General features: G+C 38.7%; 1 protein-coding gene across 1 annotated transcript in view; it reads left to right on the top strand.

Annotated features, from left to right (window-relative positions):
* Positions 1-12,106, top strand: part of LOC310901172 (uncharacterized protein) — a 31,426-nt gene extending 19,320 nt beyond the window's left edge. Inside the window, exons 6-9 of the mRNA XM_083840301.1 lie at positions 7,727-8,384; positions 9,313-9,583; positions 10,249-10,396; positions 11,207-12,106. Coding sequence (XP_083696427.1) covers positions 7,727-8,384; positions 9,313-9,583; positions 10,249-10,396; positions 11,207-11,401 — 1,272 coding nt within the window. The 3' untranslated portion in view covers positions 11,402-12,106. The remainder of the gene's footprint in view (positions 1-7,726; positions 8,385-9,312; positions 9,584-10,248; positions 10,397-11,206) is intronic.
* The last annotated feature ends 6,728 nt before the right edge of the window (positions 12,107-18,834 follow it).

Here is an 18,834-nt window from a genome sequence, read left to right as displayed (position 1 = left end):
AATCTGAGATGCTTGTGTAATGATTCAATTCATGAAAAAATGGCTCGTTACCTGTTTTTGCATAGACCTGGAGTAGGATTTTTTTTATAAGCCATGTGGTGTTGGCCTAAGTCTTCTTCCTACATAGTTGAATGTAGCAATCAGAACAAAGCTTACTCTATGCTGTATCTATTCAAAATAAAATTGAGACCTGTTTACTTTCTGTGTTTGTTACTTGGTAGACTCTTGGTGTTGTCCCTATATTTCCAACTAAGCTGTTACGTATGAATAGAGAGACTGACAGGGAGTAATAAGCAAGGCAAATTGCCTCCATGGTTTGCAAGACCACTTTCTGGGACCTTTCTTTGAACATTAGCCAAAATCCATATTATGTGCTTAGGCAGCTGTGCTTCTGAGTCACACAATAATGTCATTACAGTTTACTTCAATCTACTTTGATCAGTTATACTTGATCAGCTGCATGGTTAAACGTAGGCACTTGATTTGGTATTGCTCAGAGGTACAGAGGAGGTATAGGAAGCAGTTCAGCTGAGATGGTCCCAGATAGTAGGGTCAGTAGAACAAATGGGAAGATGAAGAAGAACTTTTTAATGAAGGCTTTCAAAATAATTTAAGTTGCTTAAGCCTTGAATTACTCATTGGGATGGTTCTTGTTAACTATATTTTCATGTTGTATAGACACACATTTATTACAATTTTAAGTACTATATTACTGTTTGAAACCCATAATTAATTGATTAATTTCTTTCTTTCTTTAATGCAAGAACATTATTAAGAAAGAAGGATGGGCCAGTGGTTACAGCATTGGGTTGGGACTTTGAAATTTCTGCTTCCCTTCCCAGCTCTGCCACTGATTCAGTTCATATAAACTTAGCTTCCTGTCTGCATATAGCTATCAGCAGAGGGTGGCAGTCCTTTCATTCTTTGTTTAAACAGTCAGCAGAGGATTCCAATGCCTAAACACAGATAAATAATATGATTTTAAAAGCACAAAACCTACACAAGACTGGCAGTAGATGAAGAGGTTCAGGTGAAATGATTCCAGCTTTCAAGGTATTTGTGTCAAACTGGAAGGTGAAAAATAACTTTTTAGTGAACACAACAGTCATATCCATCTTTATTTTCTCATATAAGATACTTGTGCTTTATGAACTGGCAACATATATTTAACATTTTCTGGTCATGAAAGAAAAAAAATCTGGTAAAAGCATTGGCTCAGGCAGTGTTGTGTGATGCATACAAATTATTAACACTTGCAATTTATGTGTGCTTAATCTCCTCTTCTCGTGCTATAATGTAGCTAGCACCTCTTGGATGCAGGTACTAAGCGCATCAGAATATTCCCCTTTCTGTTCAGAGCACTATTTATGGAAATTTGCAACTCAAGAGCATTTCTAGCTTCACTTTGAATCTATATAAATGAAGCTGTAGTCCTGCAGACCACAGATTTTCAAACTATGTGTCATTGATACCAAGGGAGGTGCCATGGTCTGAAACAGATTAAAAGATAAACCTGTCTTCATTAAACTCAGTAGTAAAGAACTAAAATGGTGCTCAAGTCCATTGAGGGTAACATTGTATTTTCACATTGTATTCCGTCCTATATCAATGAGGAAACTAATGTGCTGTTTTTATTTTACAGATGAAAAAACTGAAGTCCAACAATGTTAGTGATGTTCCCAAGGTCAAAGCTGAGCTGCTCAACAGAGCTGGCAATATATCTTAAATTTTCAAACCAGTTCTTCACGCATCAGGCAGTCCATTCCATTCTGAAGTCATTCCAGTATTCTCAACAATATTTGGGCAATGGAAACAGTTCCTGGAGCTCCTTGTACTCAGTAAGATTTCAGCATATTGATGATTTCAGCATGTTTATTTTGTCAACTGTTTTTGTTGTGTTGTTTTGTTTTGTTTTTTGTTTCTCCCTGTCTTGGAAATCATTTGAATATGAAAATCTCAGAAGACTATTTTGTTACTAATATTTGTTTGTTACTAAACTCTCCAGTCTGAAAAGAATCTCCACAGGGAAGCTGTTACATGCAGAAATAATGAAAAACTAGACATCTTTTGAAATAACCTGGAGTCTAAATAAAGGTTTCTAATGCTAGAACGTATTGCCTAGTCTTCTGCTCTTTTTTCAGGAGGGCTCCTGTTGTCTGTAATTCCTGTGTCATATCTGCCAACCTGCATAATTGAAGCAGCAGTAGGAGGTATAGTTGTTACTCGTATACCACACATGTAAGACACCTGTTATGTTTAAGTAGGCAATTTGTAACTAGTATTGGTCTTGTAACTTAAAAATGAGGATTACTGTAAATATTGATCATCATTGGTATAGTATATGAATATATTAAATTCTAGTCCCTGCTGTCTACATAGTTCTTACAAATAATTAGTGATACCAATTCAAATGAAATGAAGCTCTCTGAGCAGAACTTTGCTTTTCCAGTGAACAGCCTTGTCACTGTATACAGACTGTATTTCATCCCCATTTCCCATTGCCCCAGATACCCATTTTGCCTTCCTGGCAGGACAGTGGACGAAGTTCTCCAGGAAGTACTAAGGATATGGTATGGTCACTGAGTGAAGATTGAGTCTTTCTTCTTCATTATATATGTTATCCAGGCTAGAAGAACCATAGTTTACCAGACATGCATACATCTTTGGTCTTAATTTTCCCACAACTTTGACTGCCTGATCCTTCCCAGAGACTAGTATAACTCAAAACTATCAGGTGAAAAGAAGGGGAAATGCATGTTCATTTCCCTTCCTAATTCCACTCTCAGTTTCCTTCACTTTGCTGCTATGTCAAAATATTTGTGGGCTATGCACTTTACATTTACAAAACCTTGTGTTACTTATGATGTAATAGACCCATAGTGAAAAAGACTTTTTGATAGTGGAAGTAACTTGTCTGTCTGCAAGTCATAATCCCAGAACAGTTATTATTGTTGCTAAATTAATGTCAGAACTGTAATTTTCTGACCTACCTTGCAGAAACATAACAAAAACACTAGACAAAGTGCATGATTCTGTTGTTGTTGAACAAGCTTTTATACCAGCCTTTGTTTAAGATTTCTTTAAACTTGCTTTGGAATGATTTCTTCAAAAAAAAATTTACTAGCAAGAATCTGTCTGCAAAATGTTGGTAAATACATGAAATATTATGTGATTAAATTTCTTGTAAAGAAGTCAAAGTGTGAGATGAACTATGGAATATACACTGATCTACATGAATTACCCAGCAATAGCATAGACTTGGGTTATGTAGAGTTCATGACTGGTAGATTATCATCTTAATCAACAGAAGTAATAAACCACATTTGATTGGTTGTTTCAGTATTCTGGACTTCAATTCCTGTTAAAAATAATTATTAGAGAAGCAAGATCTAGTGCAGTAGATGAATGACCAGTATGAATGTGGTTAATATGGTTTCATGACATAATTTGAGAGCTGAAACTGTGATCAGCAGAAAGATGGGACTGTATTTGGCTCATGGCAGTGTGTGGCACATCTGTCACCCATGCATATGTTCATCATTTTAGTTTAAAGCTGGTGTTGCACCTTATTTCTACTGCCATAATGAAATGCTAAGGAAATGCCTTGTTGAAGTGTAGCCTAACATAATTATAAACAAAACAGTAATTACAAAGACTTACAAACAAAAAGAAAACAAGAGGCATATAACCACTTTGTAGCACAGTTTGACCTTGACCACCATGACCTTTCATTTATCTAGGCTTTGATGAGTAAAATAATCTCTGTGCTTGTGACCTTTTACAGATAGAATTAGAAGGAACAAGTACATTAAAAAAAAAGGGGGGGGGGGGAGGGGAGGAAAAAGGAAAACAAAGAAGGGGCGTGTCAAGGCAAGGTTTATCTATGTCCTGTCTCTATGTTTATCTATGTTTATAATGACAAAATTACGCATGTCAGTAAACAAGTATAAGAGAAATAGACATCACAAATGGGGAAACACATTTCATGTCACTGCTCAATCAAGGTCTTTCTTGTTAGCTGGAAAAATGTTGTCTGCTTAATCCACTAGCATTTTATTCTTATTGGGAAAAAAAAGAAAAAAAAAAGTTAATAGTAACAAGCATGACTTTTTTCCATTCCAGTAATTTCAGTTTGTGCAAGAGGGGCAAGAAGTGGGTGTGCACATGCTGCATGTGCAGGAGCAAAGGTAACAGTTTGCTACTTGTATTCCCACCATCTTCCTGGAGCAGTAATTCAGAAGCACACAGAACAGAGATTTGCAGGGCCCACCTCAGCCAGAGAAAGAAATCCATCAAGGAAACTTATTTAACATACATCCTCTCAATGGCATACAGCTGGAGTCAGATTGAGAAGGTACAGGCAATTTGGAGTCTATGTTCAGGTTGGTGATCAGGAGGAAAATTTGGCTCTGGTCAGACTTTGGAAGAGTGCCAAGCTGCTATGATGTGTAGCTGACAGCTCTGTGTGTGCTCCGGCACAAGACGGGCTTTTGCTGCCTGTTGGCACCAAGTGTTAACATCTGTTTCCAGTGGTTCCAGGCACAAACTCATGGTTTCCAGTAGGGTCCTAATTACACAATATTTGCACTAAGCTCCCCCACATGGTCAGAAGCAACAGACAGAAAGGCACAGCTACAATTCAGAAAGTCAAAGTTTGTCAGCTCCGTTGGCTGACATTATCTTCAGAAAACATATTTAATCAATGTTTGTTCTACCCTCCCCTCCTGCCTCACCTCCCCCCCTTTATTTCCCCTTTATTTTTTTTCTTGGTTTGGCTCTATGCTTTATCAGGTCTGTTTAATATTTAACAGTGGAAATTAAGCAGAAGATGATTTAGCCTTATAAGTAACAGTGTGGAGAACAGCATGGTCAGTTGAACACTGAAGGGCTTCTGATTTTGTAAGTACTGCAGGGGCGCTTTTCTTAGAGACTTGAAAGTGATGCTTTCTGTGCTCTGAGGAATTGTCGTGTTAAGTTTATTTCACTTGTGCACTTGTAAATTTGTTGTGTGGGGATGTTGATGTGAAATATTAATTAATATGCAAGGACCAGTGAGATATGCTGTTCTGGGGGAATATGGTTAGTCTCAAATTGGAATCAAACAACCATTGAAGTCATGGGGACTTTTAAAGATGTTTGTAAAGAAGAACCCTGATGAAATCACCTTTCACGTTGAAAATAGCCTTCGATGTGACTCAAAATTAACATAATCCCAGGAGTGACTGAACAACCACATTCAATTTATAAACTCTTCTGGTGACTTAATGTGTAAAACAACTATTGAATTGCTGAGGCCAAGCTCTCTAATTAGGACTGGTGTGAGTGTAGGGGGTGGATGGATTTAAATTTAATTGCACCTATTATTCTCATAGACAATCTGATCTGTGGTTTGGCACAGAATTAATTTCTGAATTTCAAATTTGCCTATACATATATCTCAGATATAATAAAGCTTTTATGGTTACTTTGGCTTTGACATATTAACCAAAAAAATTTGGTGGCTGGAATTTTCTAATTTTAAAATATTAAAGTTAGTGTGGTTAACATCTCTAAAGAGAAAAATGTGCAGGGAAAACTTGATGACAATATTTCAGTGTTGTCCAATTTATGGTAGAAGTACTTCTCTTATATTTCTATAGATCTGTAATGCTAAGAGAAGGTTTTGAACTGACCTGTTACTAGTAGAATTTAAGAACAGAGCCATGCCTAACATAAGCTTATTTCAGGAAAACCATATTCTTTGCTTCAAAAATGCTTTAAAATTTAGGTTAAGTTCTGTTTGGACATAGGAACTGGTCATGGACAGAGAAAAATCCTTCTGTTTTTCACTTAAGAGTGTAATATCTTAAATAGCTAAAGAAAAATAGTCTATGAGACGTTAAACAACACTTTTGCAACACCCTCTGCACTACTTTGTTGTTTCATTTATCTGGAGTACATAAGGATTTATTATTATTGTTATTATTTTCTGGAAGGCAGAGGGAGAGTTCTGCTTAAAATAAATTCAAGTAGTTGATTCATATTTCCATCTAGGGCCAGACTCCATCTTTTAGTTTAGGGACATTAAGATTTAGTATTTTCTCTTCTTACTAAGGTCACAACAGTTACTGTCTGCTCCCACACATACTCAGCATACTCAGATCATGTCAAACATGAGATCACAGGGCTACTATATTCATAACAAACAAAAAAAATGAGAGACGACTATACAGATAAAGGAATAAATCATCTGGTTTATGACCAAGAATCCTGGAATTTGGGCTAAAAGCAGAAACTCTACTTAGATTTTATTTAGATAGTAGGTGCAATGACCTTTCATATCCGTGAATGAACAAGAGACAAAAAGAACTTCACCTTATCAAGACTTGTGAAAATACTTTCCCAGAAGAGAAGAATAAAGACAGGCTGTGTTTGCTGGAATATGGAAGAATAACCATATACCAGTAGAAAAAATCTAGAAAAGTTTTTATGTAGAAGCTCTGAGGGCAAAAATCTCATTTTCCTGGTATGCTCACTTGTGAGGCAGGCTTATGTGAGATGTCTCCACAGGGAACTAAATTCAACAGAGACTTGTTCCAGCTCCTATGGAGGGCAGGAGGCTTGTGTGAAGCATACACTATCAGTATTAGAAGAAGAAGCCCCCATAAGGGATTAATCTAGAGCATCGTTTGATTGCCAAATGGGATCTGTGCTCCTCTTTTCCTTTTGGACCCAGGTCCTTTCTCCTGCTCTAGAGGGAGCCACACATTCCATCCACCTGTGGCTGTATTAGCAGGTTAACCCATGGTGAAGGGCATTGCACCATGTAACACGCTACAAGCATTTGGTGCAGCCCACAAAATGGGGGCTCTCTTTGTTCCAAACAAGTCCCTCATCATCTAGTGCAAACCTTCTGGTTCCCACATCTTTATGCCCACTTCTGAGTGCCATGCTGCCATGGCACAGGTTGCTTCCTGGCCTTTGCCTTGAATTTTGTCTTGAAGCTTATGTAAATGGCTTTCACCCATCACTTATCAGCTGTGGTTATCGGATGGCCACATGAGTAGTAAACCACGAAGTAAACAGAACTGTAAATGTCAGGTGCACTGGTGTAGTGGGTTTACGTGGCAAGGTTTTGGTAGTGGGGGGCTGCAGAGGTGGCTCCCTGTGGTGGAGAGCACCTGCCCAGCTGAGTAAAACCACCACTACTGGATAGTCCATGACAGCTGTTTGTCTGTGTGTGCTACCACTATGGAAGTGAGTGAATTCATACCACTTTCAGTGAGAAGTGAGCTGCCTTGAGATTCCTCACATTTTCCAAACTTCACTTGGGCAGGTACCATGGAGTATTCAATGTCTTTGACACTCCCACCCTTTCTTACCTTATGGTAAATTTTTGGTTTAGCTGTAGCCTATATGATCCAGGGGAGCAAAAGTCATTTTTAATAAAGATTATTATAGACTTTGACTTTATATTTTCTTTGTCAAAGAGGAAGAGAATTGCCTTTTCATGAAAGTTACAGTGGAATATTCTAATTTCATTGTCTGATGTTTTAATTAATAATTTGGTTGAATTTATTGGAGACATGATATTGTTTGCATGGCTACTTTAAATGTTCTATGTATATTAGTTATTTACAGTTGCCATACATACTATTTATCATAACAAACTATTCATTGTTTCTTACTGCCAAGCTCATCATTACCTTCTGTTCAACTAATGATTGTTTATTTTGTGACAGAATAATTTGAAAAGAGGATGAAGTGTCTCCTGTACCTGTGTTTATTCCTTGCTGATCTTTGTGCCATAACACAATGCCATCGCAGAGATGTTTGCCATGAAGTCAATAACACAAATCTACATGATGGAACAGAGAATTTATTAAAGCACAACTGTCAAGACCAAGGCTCCAGCTATGCAGACTTTGTATTTAAATTTTACAAGCAGGCTATATCAAAAGAAATTGATAAAAACATTTTCTTTTCTCCTATAAGTATCTCCACTGCCTTTGCCATGTTGGCTCTTGGTGCTAAGTCCAGCACCCTGACTCAGATTTTTGAAGGACTGGGCTTTGACCATCTGACTGAGACACGGGTAAATGATATACATGAAAGTTTTCATAAAGTTTTAGCAGTACTGAACTGTACTGATGTTAACATCACTTTAAATATAGGAAATGCCCTTTTCACTGCTATTGGGTATGAACCTCAGGAGACATTTTTACAAAATACCAAACAGTTTTATGATGCAGAATTTATTACTAGCAATTTCCATGAACCAACAGAAGCTAAGACACAAATCAATAATTATGTAAAGGAGAAAACCCAGGGGAAAATACCTGAATTAATTGGTCATCTTGATCCAAATACTATACTGGTTCTTGTTAACTACATTTATTTTAAAGGTAAGACACATAACATAATATTACAATGGATAATTTTGATGCAAAACAAAGAAATTGTAGCAAACTCGAGATGCTTTATTAGCACTGTGACAACTTAAGAAAGAGCTAATCTGTGGAGGACTTTCAACATAAAGATTAGATGTGGCCAGAAGCAAAGTATCTGATTGTTAAGAACTACTGATTGCTTGATTGTGGCCTAATTTGCCCAAAAGTTATGGACAGAGAAGTCCCAGTCTGGTAGGTTGCCTAATAGACAGGAATGTTTCATAGCATGCAGACTCAGTAGTCTGGGACATAACGACTAAAGATGTTTCAGAAATCTCTATGCTATGCCAGTGAAACTTGTGGAGGAATTACATGCTTGCACTTCCAAGGTCCCCAGTATTAAGGTATATCTACTAGATATGCTGTGTAAAAATTTAAGACCTAGCATTTTGAGGGTCTGTGCATCTGGAGCCCTGCTTGGATGCTAGGATCTTTTATTCTGTTGAAGAATTCCTCATCGGACTGAGGGCAGTCAGTCTGCATCTGGTATGGGGCATCCCCTAACACGGGAAAATAGAAGGGCAGGAAAGGCATAGCAAGATCCTGTGGCAAAATCAAAGTAGATTAATTTAGATAACATAAAAGGCACAAGAGAGTGATGGGAACATATGGCTATAACAGAAGCATGACTCTCTCTCAGTTAGTCCTCATCAAACTTTGGTTGCTTTTCAGCAAGACATGACTTAGTCAAAATAACTTTGTTAAACTCACCACACAGCTAAAATGCTTCATTGTGTGTTATGCAGGAAGTTGAAGTGATCTAGTAATCCTTTCCCATAAACAGTGCTCCAGCATCCTAACATTTAAGTTGGTCTGATTTGTATCAGCCATTTTTATGATCTTCATATATTCAAATGAAACTTTGTCTCCTTCCCCCCACTAGCTGCCTGGGAAAAGTCTTTTGATCCTACACATACATATGAGGATGATTTTTTTGTGAACACAAATACACCCGTTAAAGTCAACATGATGCAGCGTGACAGTGACTATAACAGTTATTATGACCAGGATCTCTCTTGTGAGGTGGTAGAGCTGCCTTACCAGGGCACTGCACGAGCATTGCTCATTCTGCCTGATGATGGGAAGATGAAACAAGTAGAAGATGCTCTCTCCAAGGAAGCTGTTTGTAAATGGGATAGCAAACTTGAAACCAGGTAAATCTACGTAGGTGAATTACTATAATTTCAGAAACAAAATTATTTTTAAGAGAAAGCATTAATTTCAGATATCCTTCTCCTGGATTTCATGTAGTGATTTCGTAAAGCAGGGTTTTAAATGATTCCCAAGATAAGCTAGAGAAAAACATTATTGATAAGCAACTACAGGCTTTCTGACCTGACAGAAATGGACATGACATTGCAAGAACTACCTCAAGACTTGGTTGGCTACCTTTTGGACACCATACCTCTTTTTTTCATGTAGCTAACCTAATTCATTTGCTTCACTGTATCCTAGATTTTATCTTCCTTTACCCTTCTTTTATGCTTTCCACAACTGGTCTGTTTACTCTCTGTAACCTTCTCGCTACAAAATCCTGCTGGGTATGCATGTCTTGACACTGGGATGAAAGAGTAGCAATGAAGATTTTTGTTTGTTTGTTTGTTTGTTTTTTCCAGGGTAAATAAATCTATTGAAAGAGTGTATGTACAAGAAGATGGATTTGGGCATCTCTCTGGATGCCCAAATACAAATGCTGCCAATAAGCAGATTAGCAATCAGAAGAATACAGACAAATATCATTGAATTGCATACTATCCAGCCTGCTGGCTGAAACAAGACTGCCTTTTTTCACTGCTGTTTTGTTTTCTCTGTTCAACAGAAGAGCAGATCTGCACTTGCCAAAGATTTCTATTAGTGGGTCTTATGATGTGAAAAGTTTGTTCAAGGAAATGGGCATTACTGATGTATTCTCTAGTAATGCTGATCTGTCTGGAATTAGCGGCAGCCGGGATCTTCGAGTTTCACAAGTAAGTGGATGGACAGAGCTAGTGATGGGGTGGTTGTTAGTTTTTCTGATCAATTACATTTGGGATTTTTAATGACTTGTTTTCCCTCCTTGTCTTACTGAAGTTATAAACAAAACTTGTGATGGTGGCCACAGGCTTACTTAATAATTGTGTTTTTCTGCAGAGGGGGTCTGATGTCCCACCTTTGAATTATTTTAATATCATGATTAATAGGCTGGATATTAAGTGCATGGAAAATTTGGACAAGATTTGAATGCTTTTTTGGCACTGTAATACAATAGTTTACATGCAGTTTTGTCATTAAAACTACAAATGAGATGTGTGTTATGATATTTGTGTTGATAAATACCTCATTTTTAAAAAATATTTTCAGTTTCCAGGAAACTTCTAATTTACAGTAGCAGAATTTCAGCATGTCAGCTTAAGCTACTATCTAAAGTCATAGAGAAGGCAAAGACTGCTCCTAAATTAGCATTTAAATAGCAGGCTTCCGTAAACTTTGGAACAACAGAGAAAGTGTTGCTAGTAGAAGTCTAAACCATATAAGAAAATAAACCAGACAGTTGTTATCCCCTCTCTGCTCAGGACTGGTGAGTCTGAATCTGCTGTGTGTCTATTTTTATTTTTGTCCATTTAGTCCTGGAATAGAAAACACTCCTTGCAAGTTGTTGGAGATTTACCATACAAGAGTTTTGTCCGCTGGATTTTATCACTTCTTTCCTCTCCTAAATATTCCATAAGATGAGAGTTTATCTTTACCTCCTTCTTGCTGCCACATATAGCAACTACTTTTGCTCCTTTTCCCCACAGGCAATTCACAAGGCTCTGTTGGAAGTGGATGAGACTGGAACTGAGGCTGCAGGAGCCACAGCCATAATCCTTACCAAAGTTTTCCATCCTTCAGTTACAATCAAATTCAACAGGCCTTTCATTGTGTTGATTTGTGACAAAGCAACCAGCACCACACTTTTCATGGGGAAAATTGTTGATCCTACTAAGAAGTAATTGCTGAGTTATTGGGCTTGCTGGGCATGTATTTGGCATGGTTTATAATGGCAGCCGTGTTTGCACATGTGGGCTGGTCAGTGCTCTTATAACTGCTCTGTAATTAAGGGATATTCAGAGTTAAATGTAGAATTTCATTATCAAATTAGTAAGAAAAAAAAATAAATAAAAAAAAAAACAAAAACCCACAACCAACAGACAGTTTAAAAATGTAACATTATCACAGTTGAGTAATTCAAGTTATTAATAGATTTTCCAAATTTTCCTTGGAAGAGAGTTCTGTTGTTTTTGTAAGTGATTTCTCTCTGCTAAGCAGTTTTGCCCAGCCTGTTTAAAGTTCTGTGTTACTCAACAAAAGCTTTTTCCCAATGGGTAACAAGCCTCTTGTCATTCTGTTACCCCTACTCTGGGACTTGCTGATGATCAGTGCTCACCTGGGCCAGCCCCTACAGAGTCCTTTCTCCCTTACATATCTCTTTGCTGCCTAGTCCATTGTTGTTAATCCTCAAGCTACCTGTTCTCCTTTCTCACATGCCAAATCTTTGCCTAAAGTCTTTTTAAAAACTTTGACAAAAATATAAAATTTCTGAGACAACAGATTCATTCTGCTTTAGCAAAAAGTGTCTTTCTGCAGCCCAAAAGGTCAGTAAAAAATAGTGAAAGACAACGACATTAAACATAAAGTGTTAAAGAATTGTCCTGCTACAATATCCTTTATCAATTACTGCTATGGCTAATGAATAAGATTAGCATTATCGTTTAAATCTATCACTTACAGACTGACTTTCAATGTCTCTGGTATCTTGCTATAAATCTTTTAAAATCAACGAAAGCTTTCAGTCACTCTTATTAACATAGCAGACTGTCTGTAAAATATGTTTTAAATGCTGTTAAGTGAATCCATATTTTCTCATATGGAGACAGCAATTCTTTGTACTCTCTCCTTATGTGCTTTCTTGAGTAAAACCTATTTTCAAGAGACACATAAGCACCCTACTGCCATTGCAGGTCTGCAGATCTCCCACTCTTACTGCAGAGGTGCACTGGGGCCTGGTGCTCAGCCTTGCTGACCTGTATAGCAAACCCTTTATTGTGCAGTTGCAGTCTCAAGGAGAGGCTGACTCCTGCTTTGACAGCTGCTCTCCCACTGCACTACACCCTTTGATTCATGCCATTGCACAGTGACCCTGGATAAATGTTTTGCAAGCAGGGTTTAGTCCCTGTCCCTTGGAAGATGGTGTTCTGGAATGTACATTGCTCATTTCCACAGTGGTTCTGGCAATGTGTTGTAAGCACTGAGAAGGCAATGCAAGTCCCAAATCAACAAAGAACTCAGCACCCCTAACATCGCTCTGGCCCTCAGACTTATTCCCCCAAACTTGTTCCAACCTGCTTTATTGGGACCCATCTGTGGCTGTAGCATGGGTTTGGGGTGTGTGTGTTTGTGGGGTGGCTATACTTCTGACTCAGAAGACTTGGAGACTGCTGTCTTGTTTGGGAAGAGTCCCTTTGCTCCAAGCAGTGAGAATTCAGTGGAAGCCCTGAGCTATTGCTTCTGCCAAGGCAAGATACCATCACTCAGTGGATCGGGAGATACCAGCCTCTGTGTGAAGCAGCGGCTTTTACAGAGTTGAGATCAATGATAACTTGCTGTGGTGGAGGCAGCCTGCTCTGTGGTAGCTGTTTGAACTCAACAAGAGCTGGGAGCAGTTCCAGTGAGATCCCACCCTGATAAATCGGTGCACCAGTACTGATTACAAGGTAGGATGGTGAGATTTTTATCAGAGCAGGGTGGCAGACAAACAGGTTCCAGGCCTATTGCTAAAGGGAAAGAGGTTAGGAAAAATCTCACAGTTGCTAGGACAGAGCAGAGGCTTTAGGAAATAACACGTGGAGCAACTTCCTGCCCCATCTTCCTGCCCCATCTGCCTCCCAGGCCTTTGCTTTTTAGAATGGAAACAAGGAGCTACAGGAGGAAAGCCACAATGGGAGTTTTCACATGGTAGCAAGAGGAATAGGGTGCTAGCCTGCCCCTGGCAAGAGTCTGTCTTCCCACAAGGAGGCTTTGAATGAAGGGTTTTGAAGGAATCTTACCAGCATGTGGGGTGTCATCACAGTTGTCTTCCAGTGGAGGTGTTTCACAACCAGAACAGCAGGTTAACCTGAGGAGTAACAGGGTCCTGGAGCAGGAAGAGGGATTTTCCCAAATCTCCCCGCCAGGGAAGGATATGAGGAGGATGGGTAACAAACTAGTCGTGTGCCATCCATATGTGGAAGGAACAAAAATGCCTGTAGCTCACAGTGTAGCGATCCACAGAGACCGGGTACTTAACAAACCTGGCTGATGTTACACTTAGCATAGTCTTGATGACCTTCTTTAAGAACAGAAACAATTCTGTCAAGTTCCGGAGAGGGGTCCTTTCATCCTAATTCCAGAAAAATCTGACCACATTGATCTTCCCTGCATCATTTGTCCTTACTGCTTTTGTCTGTCTTAATGGGTGATAGGGAACAATCTTCTTCATGTTATCTAATTAAATTTATGGTAGAGAAGGAAATGGGATTCTTATAAACTAAAATTTTCATTTAGAGATCGTGTCTTTATTTTGTCTGTGGTATTTTATGGAGTCTTTCATTCATGTGTAGGTAATTTTAATCTTCCACTACAAAAAAAAAAAAAAAAAAATTAAAAAAATCTAATTAGAACAGATGAATCTCATACATACATTCCCTCAGTCTATGCAACAGCTGGACCCAGACTAAGCCCTGGATGCTACCTAATGATACCTAGAACTTCTTTATGTCCTACAAAGTGTCGTCCACTTGACTTCCTGCAATGACAGGCAGCAGAAGAGGAAGTACAGCTTATAGTGGAGTATGCGACCTCCCTCCCTACAATAACCGTCCAAGGCAGATGATCTGCTGTGAGTCCATTAGCCCTTTTCTGACATACTTACAGGAAGCTCAAAGAAAAAGGACTTAACTAAGGAGAGCTTATCTCAGCTGTGAGTCCCTGCAAAGGATGATGGACCCACCGGGCTGGGTCTCTGAAAAGCAGCTTAGCTGTGTCCAAGCAGCCAAGCTTCTCCTGGCAGTCTCTGAGCCATGTGAGGGACAGCAAGTTTGTTCTGCCTGACCTTGTTTATGGTCCACTGGGACTGTTTGTTGATGGGATAGTTTCTGTCAGTAAAACTCTGTTTGTATTTCCCCATGGCAGGATCTATGAAATATGTTGTCACAAACCATGAAGCAGTGCAATTTTAGGTCTCAGTATGTGTCCAATGCATTTTTTACCTTTCATCAGTAAGAAAAGGAGCTGACTCAATGCCAAAAGGCACAAAGCAATGATCTAATCACAGAAACACCAGTTGATCCAATAAACCCTGCTAATGAGATGCTACAAGTACTTTGTACTTTCATTTCTTCACAGAATCATAGAATCATAGGATGCCTTGGGTTGGAACAGACCTTTAAAAACCATCCATTTCCAACCTCCCTGCCATGGGCAGGGACACCTTCCACTAGATCAGGTTGGTCAAGGTGCCATCCAGCCTGACCCAGCTAAGCAATTTGAGCCTTAACCTTGTTCTCCAGAGAGCTCTCCCTTGAACGAGCATACCAGCCCACTTCCTCCAGCTGCATCATCAGTTCAGCCCTTGACTGCTGTTACTGGTTTGAGGAAATGGGAATTTGTCCAGACACAAGCCAACCCAATTCTAATTGTTTCAGTAGATTCAGTAGAACAAAACCAGCAGGCTTTTTTGTTTTGTTTTGTTTTTAACCAGCAAGCTGAGAATCATTAAGGTCTTAAAAATCAGTTGACTTTGATAGTTCCTGGTCAGGGTGGTTTTGGACTGTGGATTCTGAGAACCAGGCATACCTGTATGGCAGCTGCAGGGCAGCCAGTGCCTCACAGCCCAACTCATCTTTGACATGAGTCTTGTAGCTTTTGGAGATATAAAGAAAGCTTATAGCAGTGTTACTCCCTAATCCAGCATTGAAGTCTTGTCTCCAAAGCATACAATCACCAAAGTTTCCCAAAAGAAAACAAAAGTGCAAGAGAAATGTGAGCAAATATTTCACTGAAAACTCCAAATATTCACTGCAGTGAGAGTTTAATTGCATGCAAATTCTCAAGAGGGAAAAGAGCATGAAGACCACCATGGGCTATGTAATTCCAGGTCCTGTGAGATGTCTCCAAATTTTACCCAACCACCTAGCAGTCCATTTTGTAGTGCACCTCTGCCCTTACTCACAGGGGGGGGGTTGCTTTGGTGATATCACCCATTCCCCGTAAAGAGTTAGCCAGCAGTGACTGATCTGGAAATAACCTTTGTATTTTCCCAGTTCCAGGTTTTATAGAGAATCCATTTTTAAATAACATGGTATTTGTACTTTCCTTAGACTAACAGTTTTAAAGAAAACAATGTAATTCATTCATTTCATGTAGATGTCCTTGACTGTGATTAATAGCCTAGTTGCACAAACTCAGCTCAGCACAGATGTTGATGCAAATGACTTCGCTGGATTCTTTCAAAAGAGAATTTCCATGATGAAACTAGCTTTTCAGTTCAGTCCTACCCCTAGAGATGAATTTATCACAAGTGAATTAACCTGATTTATACAAATGAGTCTTATTTATTTCTCTTATATTGAATTGCTTTCAGTTTCTTTTCCATAAGCCATCTGGAAGCAAAATACTTATGATTTATTACTTTACTAAACAAGAACATATCCTTTGCGGCTGGAAAACTTCTGTTAACATCAATATGATGCTCTCATGGAAGGTCTGATGAACACTGGACTTTGCCTGACTTGTGCAAAAATCTTATTAAGGAAAAGTTGTTACATTGTTTATCCTTTCTCATGTGGGAAATATGGACCAGGTGAAAGATGCTCCACTGAAGGAAAATGTGTGAAAGGGAAAAAGAGCACAGAAAAAGATAATTCACTAAGTGTTGCACTCGTCATAAGAACTTTGGATGCAGCCAGGAAAGAATCTCAGAGCAAGAGAAAACATCTGTGCATGGTTGTGATGAAAGATGTAACAAAATGTGGGTCTTAAAATGCATATGAATGCAAAAGAGAGCATACGCCTAGACGTCATTTAGATATGCTACTCACACAGATTTTCCTTTAGCCATTAAAAAAGCCATACCATACCTCACATGTTCAAGAAATAGATACAGTGAAATTTGATTTTTTTTTTTTCTGTTCCTGTATCTTTTATTTTTCAGGTCTGAGTTCTGTCCTTCAGGCAAATCTTATGGAAGAAATTTTAAGACATCTTGGGACCCACCAGCCTCTGACAGAGATTACTGCCTTGTGTCAATGCGGGACATTATGCTGTGTGTCATAGTCTTGACATACTCAGAGTTGTAGCAAGGGTGATTCAGAAGAGCCATCAAATAGAGGCAAATACACTCCAGTCCTAGGTGCATCTAGATGGGCAGGGTGGAGAAGATGGTGCTGTGGTCATGACATGGCTGTACCATGTAGGTACAACCCCAGTACCAAAGTGTTTTATGGTGGCATGTTAATGTGAGTCCCTAATGGAAATGGGGTTTTGCTAACCGGACAGAATATGAATTGTAGAAGCTAAGGGCAAACACACCATCTTTTCTTTTTCATCTGTTGAAACAAGGAAGAGAACTGTCACATTAAACCATCTCAGGGATATGTCAGAACATCCCAAAAGTTTACAGTGTCAAAGAATTGTTTAAGAAAATGGAACAATGGAATCATATCATAAACTTCATTTAATTGAATATTTTTTTATTCAGAGCTAGCTGCTTTAACTTCTGATTCTTCTTTATGGCTGACAGTATTAATCTATTCAATAATAACAAATGACTACATTTTGCAAAGCTTAGTCCTAATACTTTCTACCTGGCTCTGGAAGCAAAAATCTTCAAGTGTAATTCCAAGATATCTCCATAAAGGATTTGGTTACTTCTTGTTTGAAGTCACGTCTGCACCAGAAATTTAAATAATGTGAGATATAAATTTAAATTTAAATTTAAATAGTAATGCCAAGAGGTTTCTCTGTGTAGACAACTTCATTCCAAAATGAGAACTTTTATTCCCTGTTGAAATTGTCATTCTATAATTGCCTGCATGAGAAAGGTTCCTTTACACCAGGATAATAAAGTGTGTGGGGCAAACTCTGCTGGTAAAAAGTTCTCATTTCAGTATGCCAGTTATGACTGGTAAGACCTCTGCAAGAAGCCAAGCTTATAGTATGAATTTGCTAACCTGTTTTGTGCAGGTACATCCACAGATACAGAGCCTCATGTTCTGGAGATTATGGGAAATGGAGCCCTGTGCCACCATCTTCTGGTAAAATCAAGGAATGCACATGACAAATTTTGTCATGTCTTGAAGCCTGAAAGAGCAATATCTTTCTGGCTTACTGTTGCTGTGTCAGTAGGGATTTTGATTTTCTTTTTAAGTTTTACATGCAGGATTGGTGAATACTATACTTGAACTGACTAGCTACTCAGGGATACATCCTCAGTATTATGGTAAGTAGTTTATGTACTGTACAGTTCTGTAGTGGGGTAGGAGGCAAATTAAAGATTAGGAATTATTAGAGAAAAAAAAAAAAGAGCAAATCAGACAGGAATATTGTGCCACTGTTTAATTATATGGATCATCTACACATCTATTAGAGCAGGTAGTTCTGCTCCTGTAATAACAAAAATAATATATGAGAATTGAAACATCTTTAGAAAAGTGTACTAAGGTTAATCAAAGTTCTGAAATAGCTCCTGTTTGATATGAGAGATCTTTAGCTAGGGAAAAAATATCTTAAGGGGAATATAAAAGGCATCTACAAAATTATTTGTGCATTGTGGAGCAGATTACATGGATGAAGACTGAAAGTTTACAGTACATCTAATGCAGAAGCTAGGGACCTTCATACAGAACATGGAGGAGACAGGTTCAAAGACAACAAAAGGAGATGGTTCTGCACACAGCCAGTGGTGTATGTAGAGTGGACATTGCAGGATGATCCTGCAGTCCCAAAGGTCTACCAGTCCTGTATATGTTCCTCATGCACCTCCCCCAGTGCTCCACTGCACAACAGATCTAGACTAAGAGCATTTTTGGGGGAGAGTGCTCAGACCCAGGACGATGAGACTGAATGGAAGTTCTCAAGCTCTCAACCATCTTTTGCACTGCAAACCTCAAACTTTTCCTGTTGAGAGAGGATATGAACAAACGGAATAGGAAAAGGTCAGAAAAGACCCATATTTACCCAGGTGCATTGTACAAACTCTCTACTACAGGCTGAAGTAACCAGCATGCTGTCCTTCTCCCATTACATAGCACTGGCGCTAGATAAATCTAACTTGTAAGCAGGTGCCTTCTAGCTTAAAAACATATTTGTCTGGAGAAAGTGAATGTTTAGTGCTGCATATCCATGACTC

The sequence above is a fragment of the Anser anser genome (genome assembly GCF_964211835.1).
Source record: "Anser anser genome assembly, chromosome: 5".
NCBI lineage: Eukaryota > Metazoa > Chordata > Aves > Anseriformes > Anatidae > Anser > Anser anser.
This window is presented reverse-complemented; position numbering and strand designations above follow the sequence as displayed.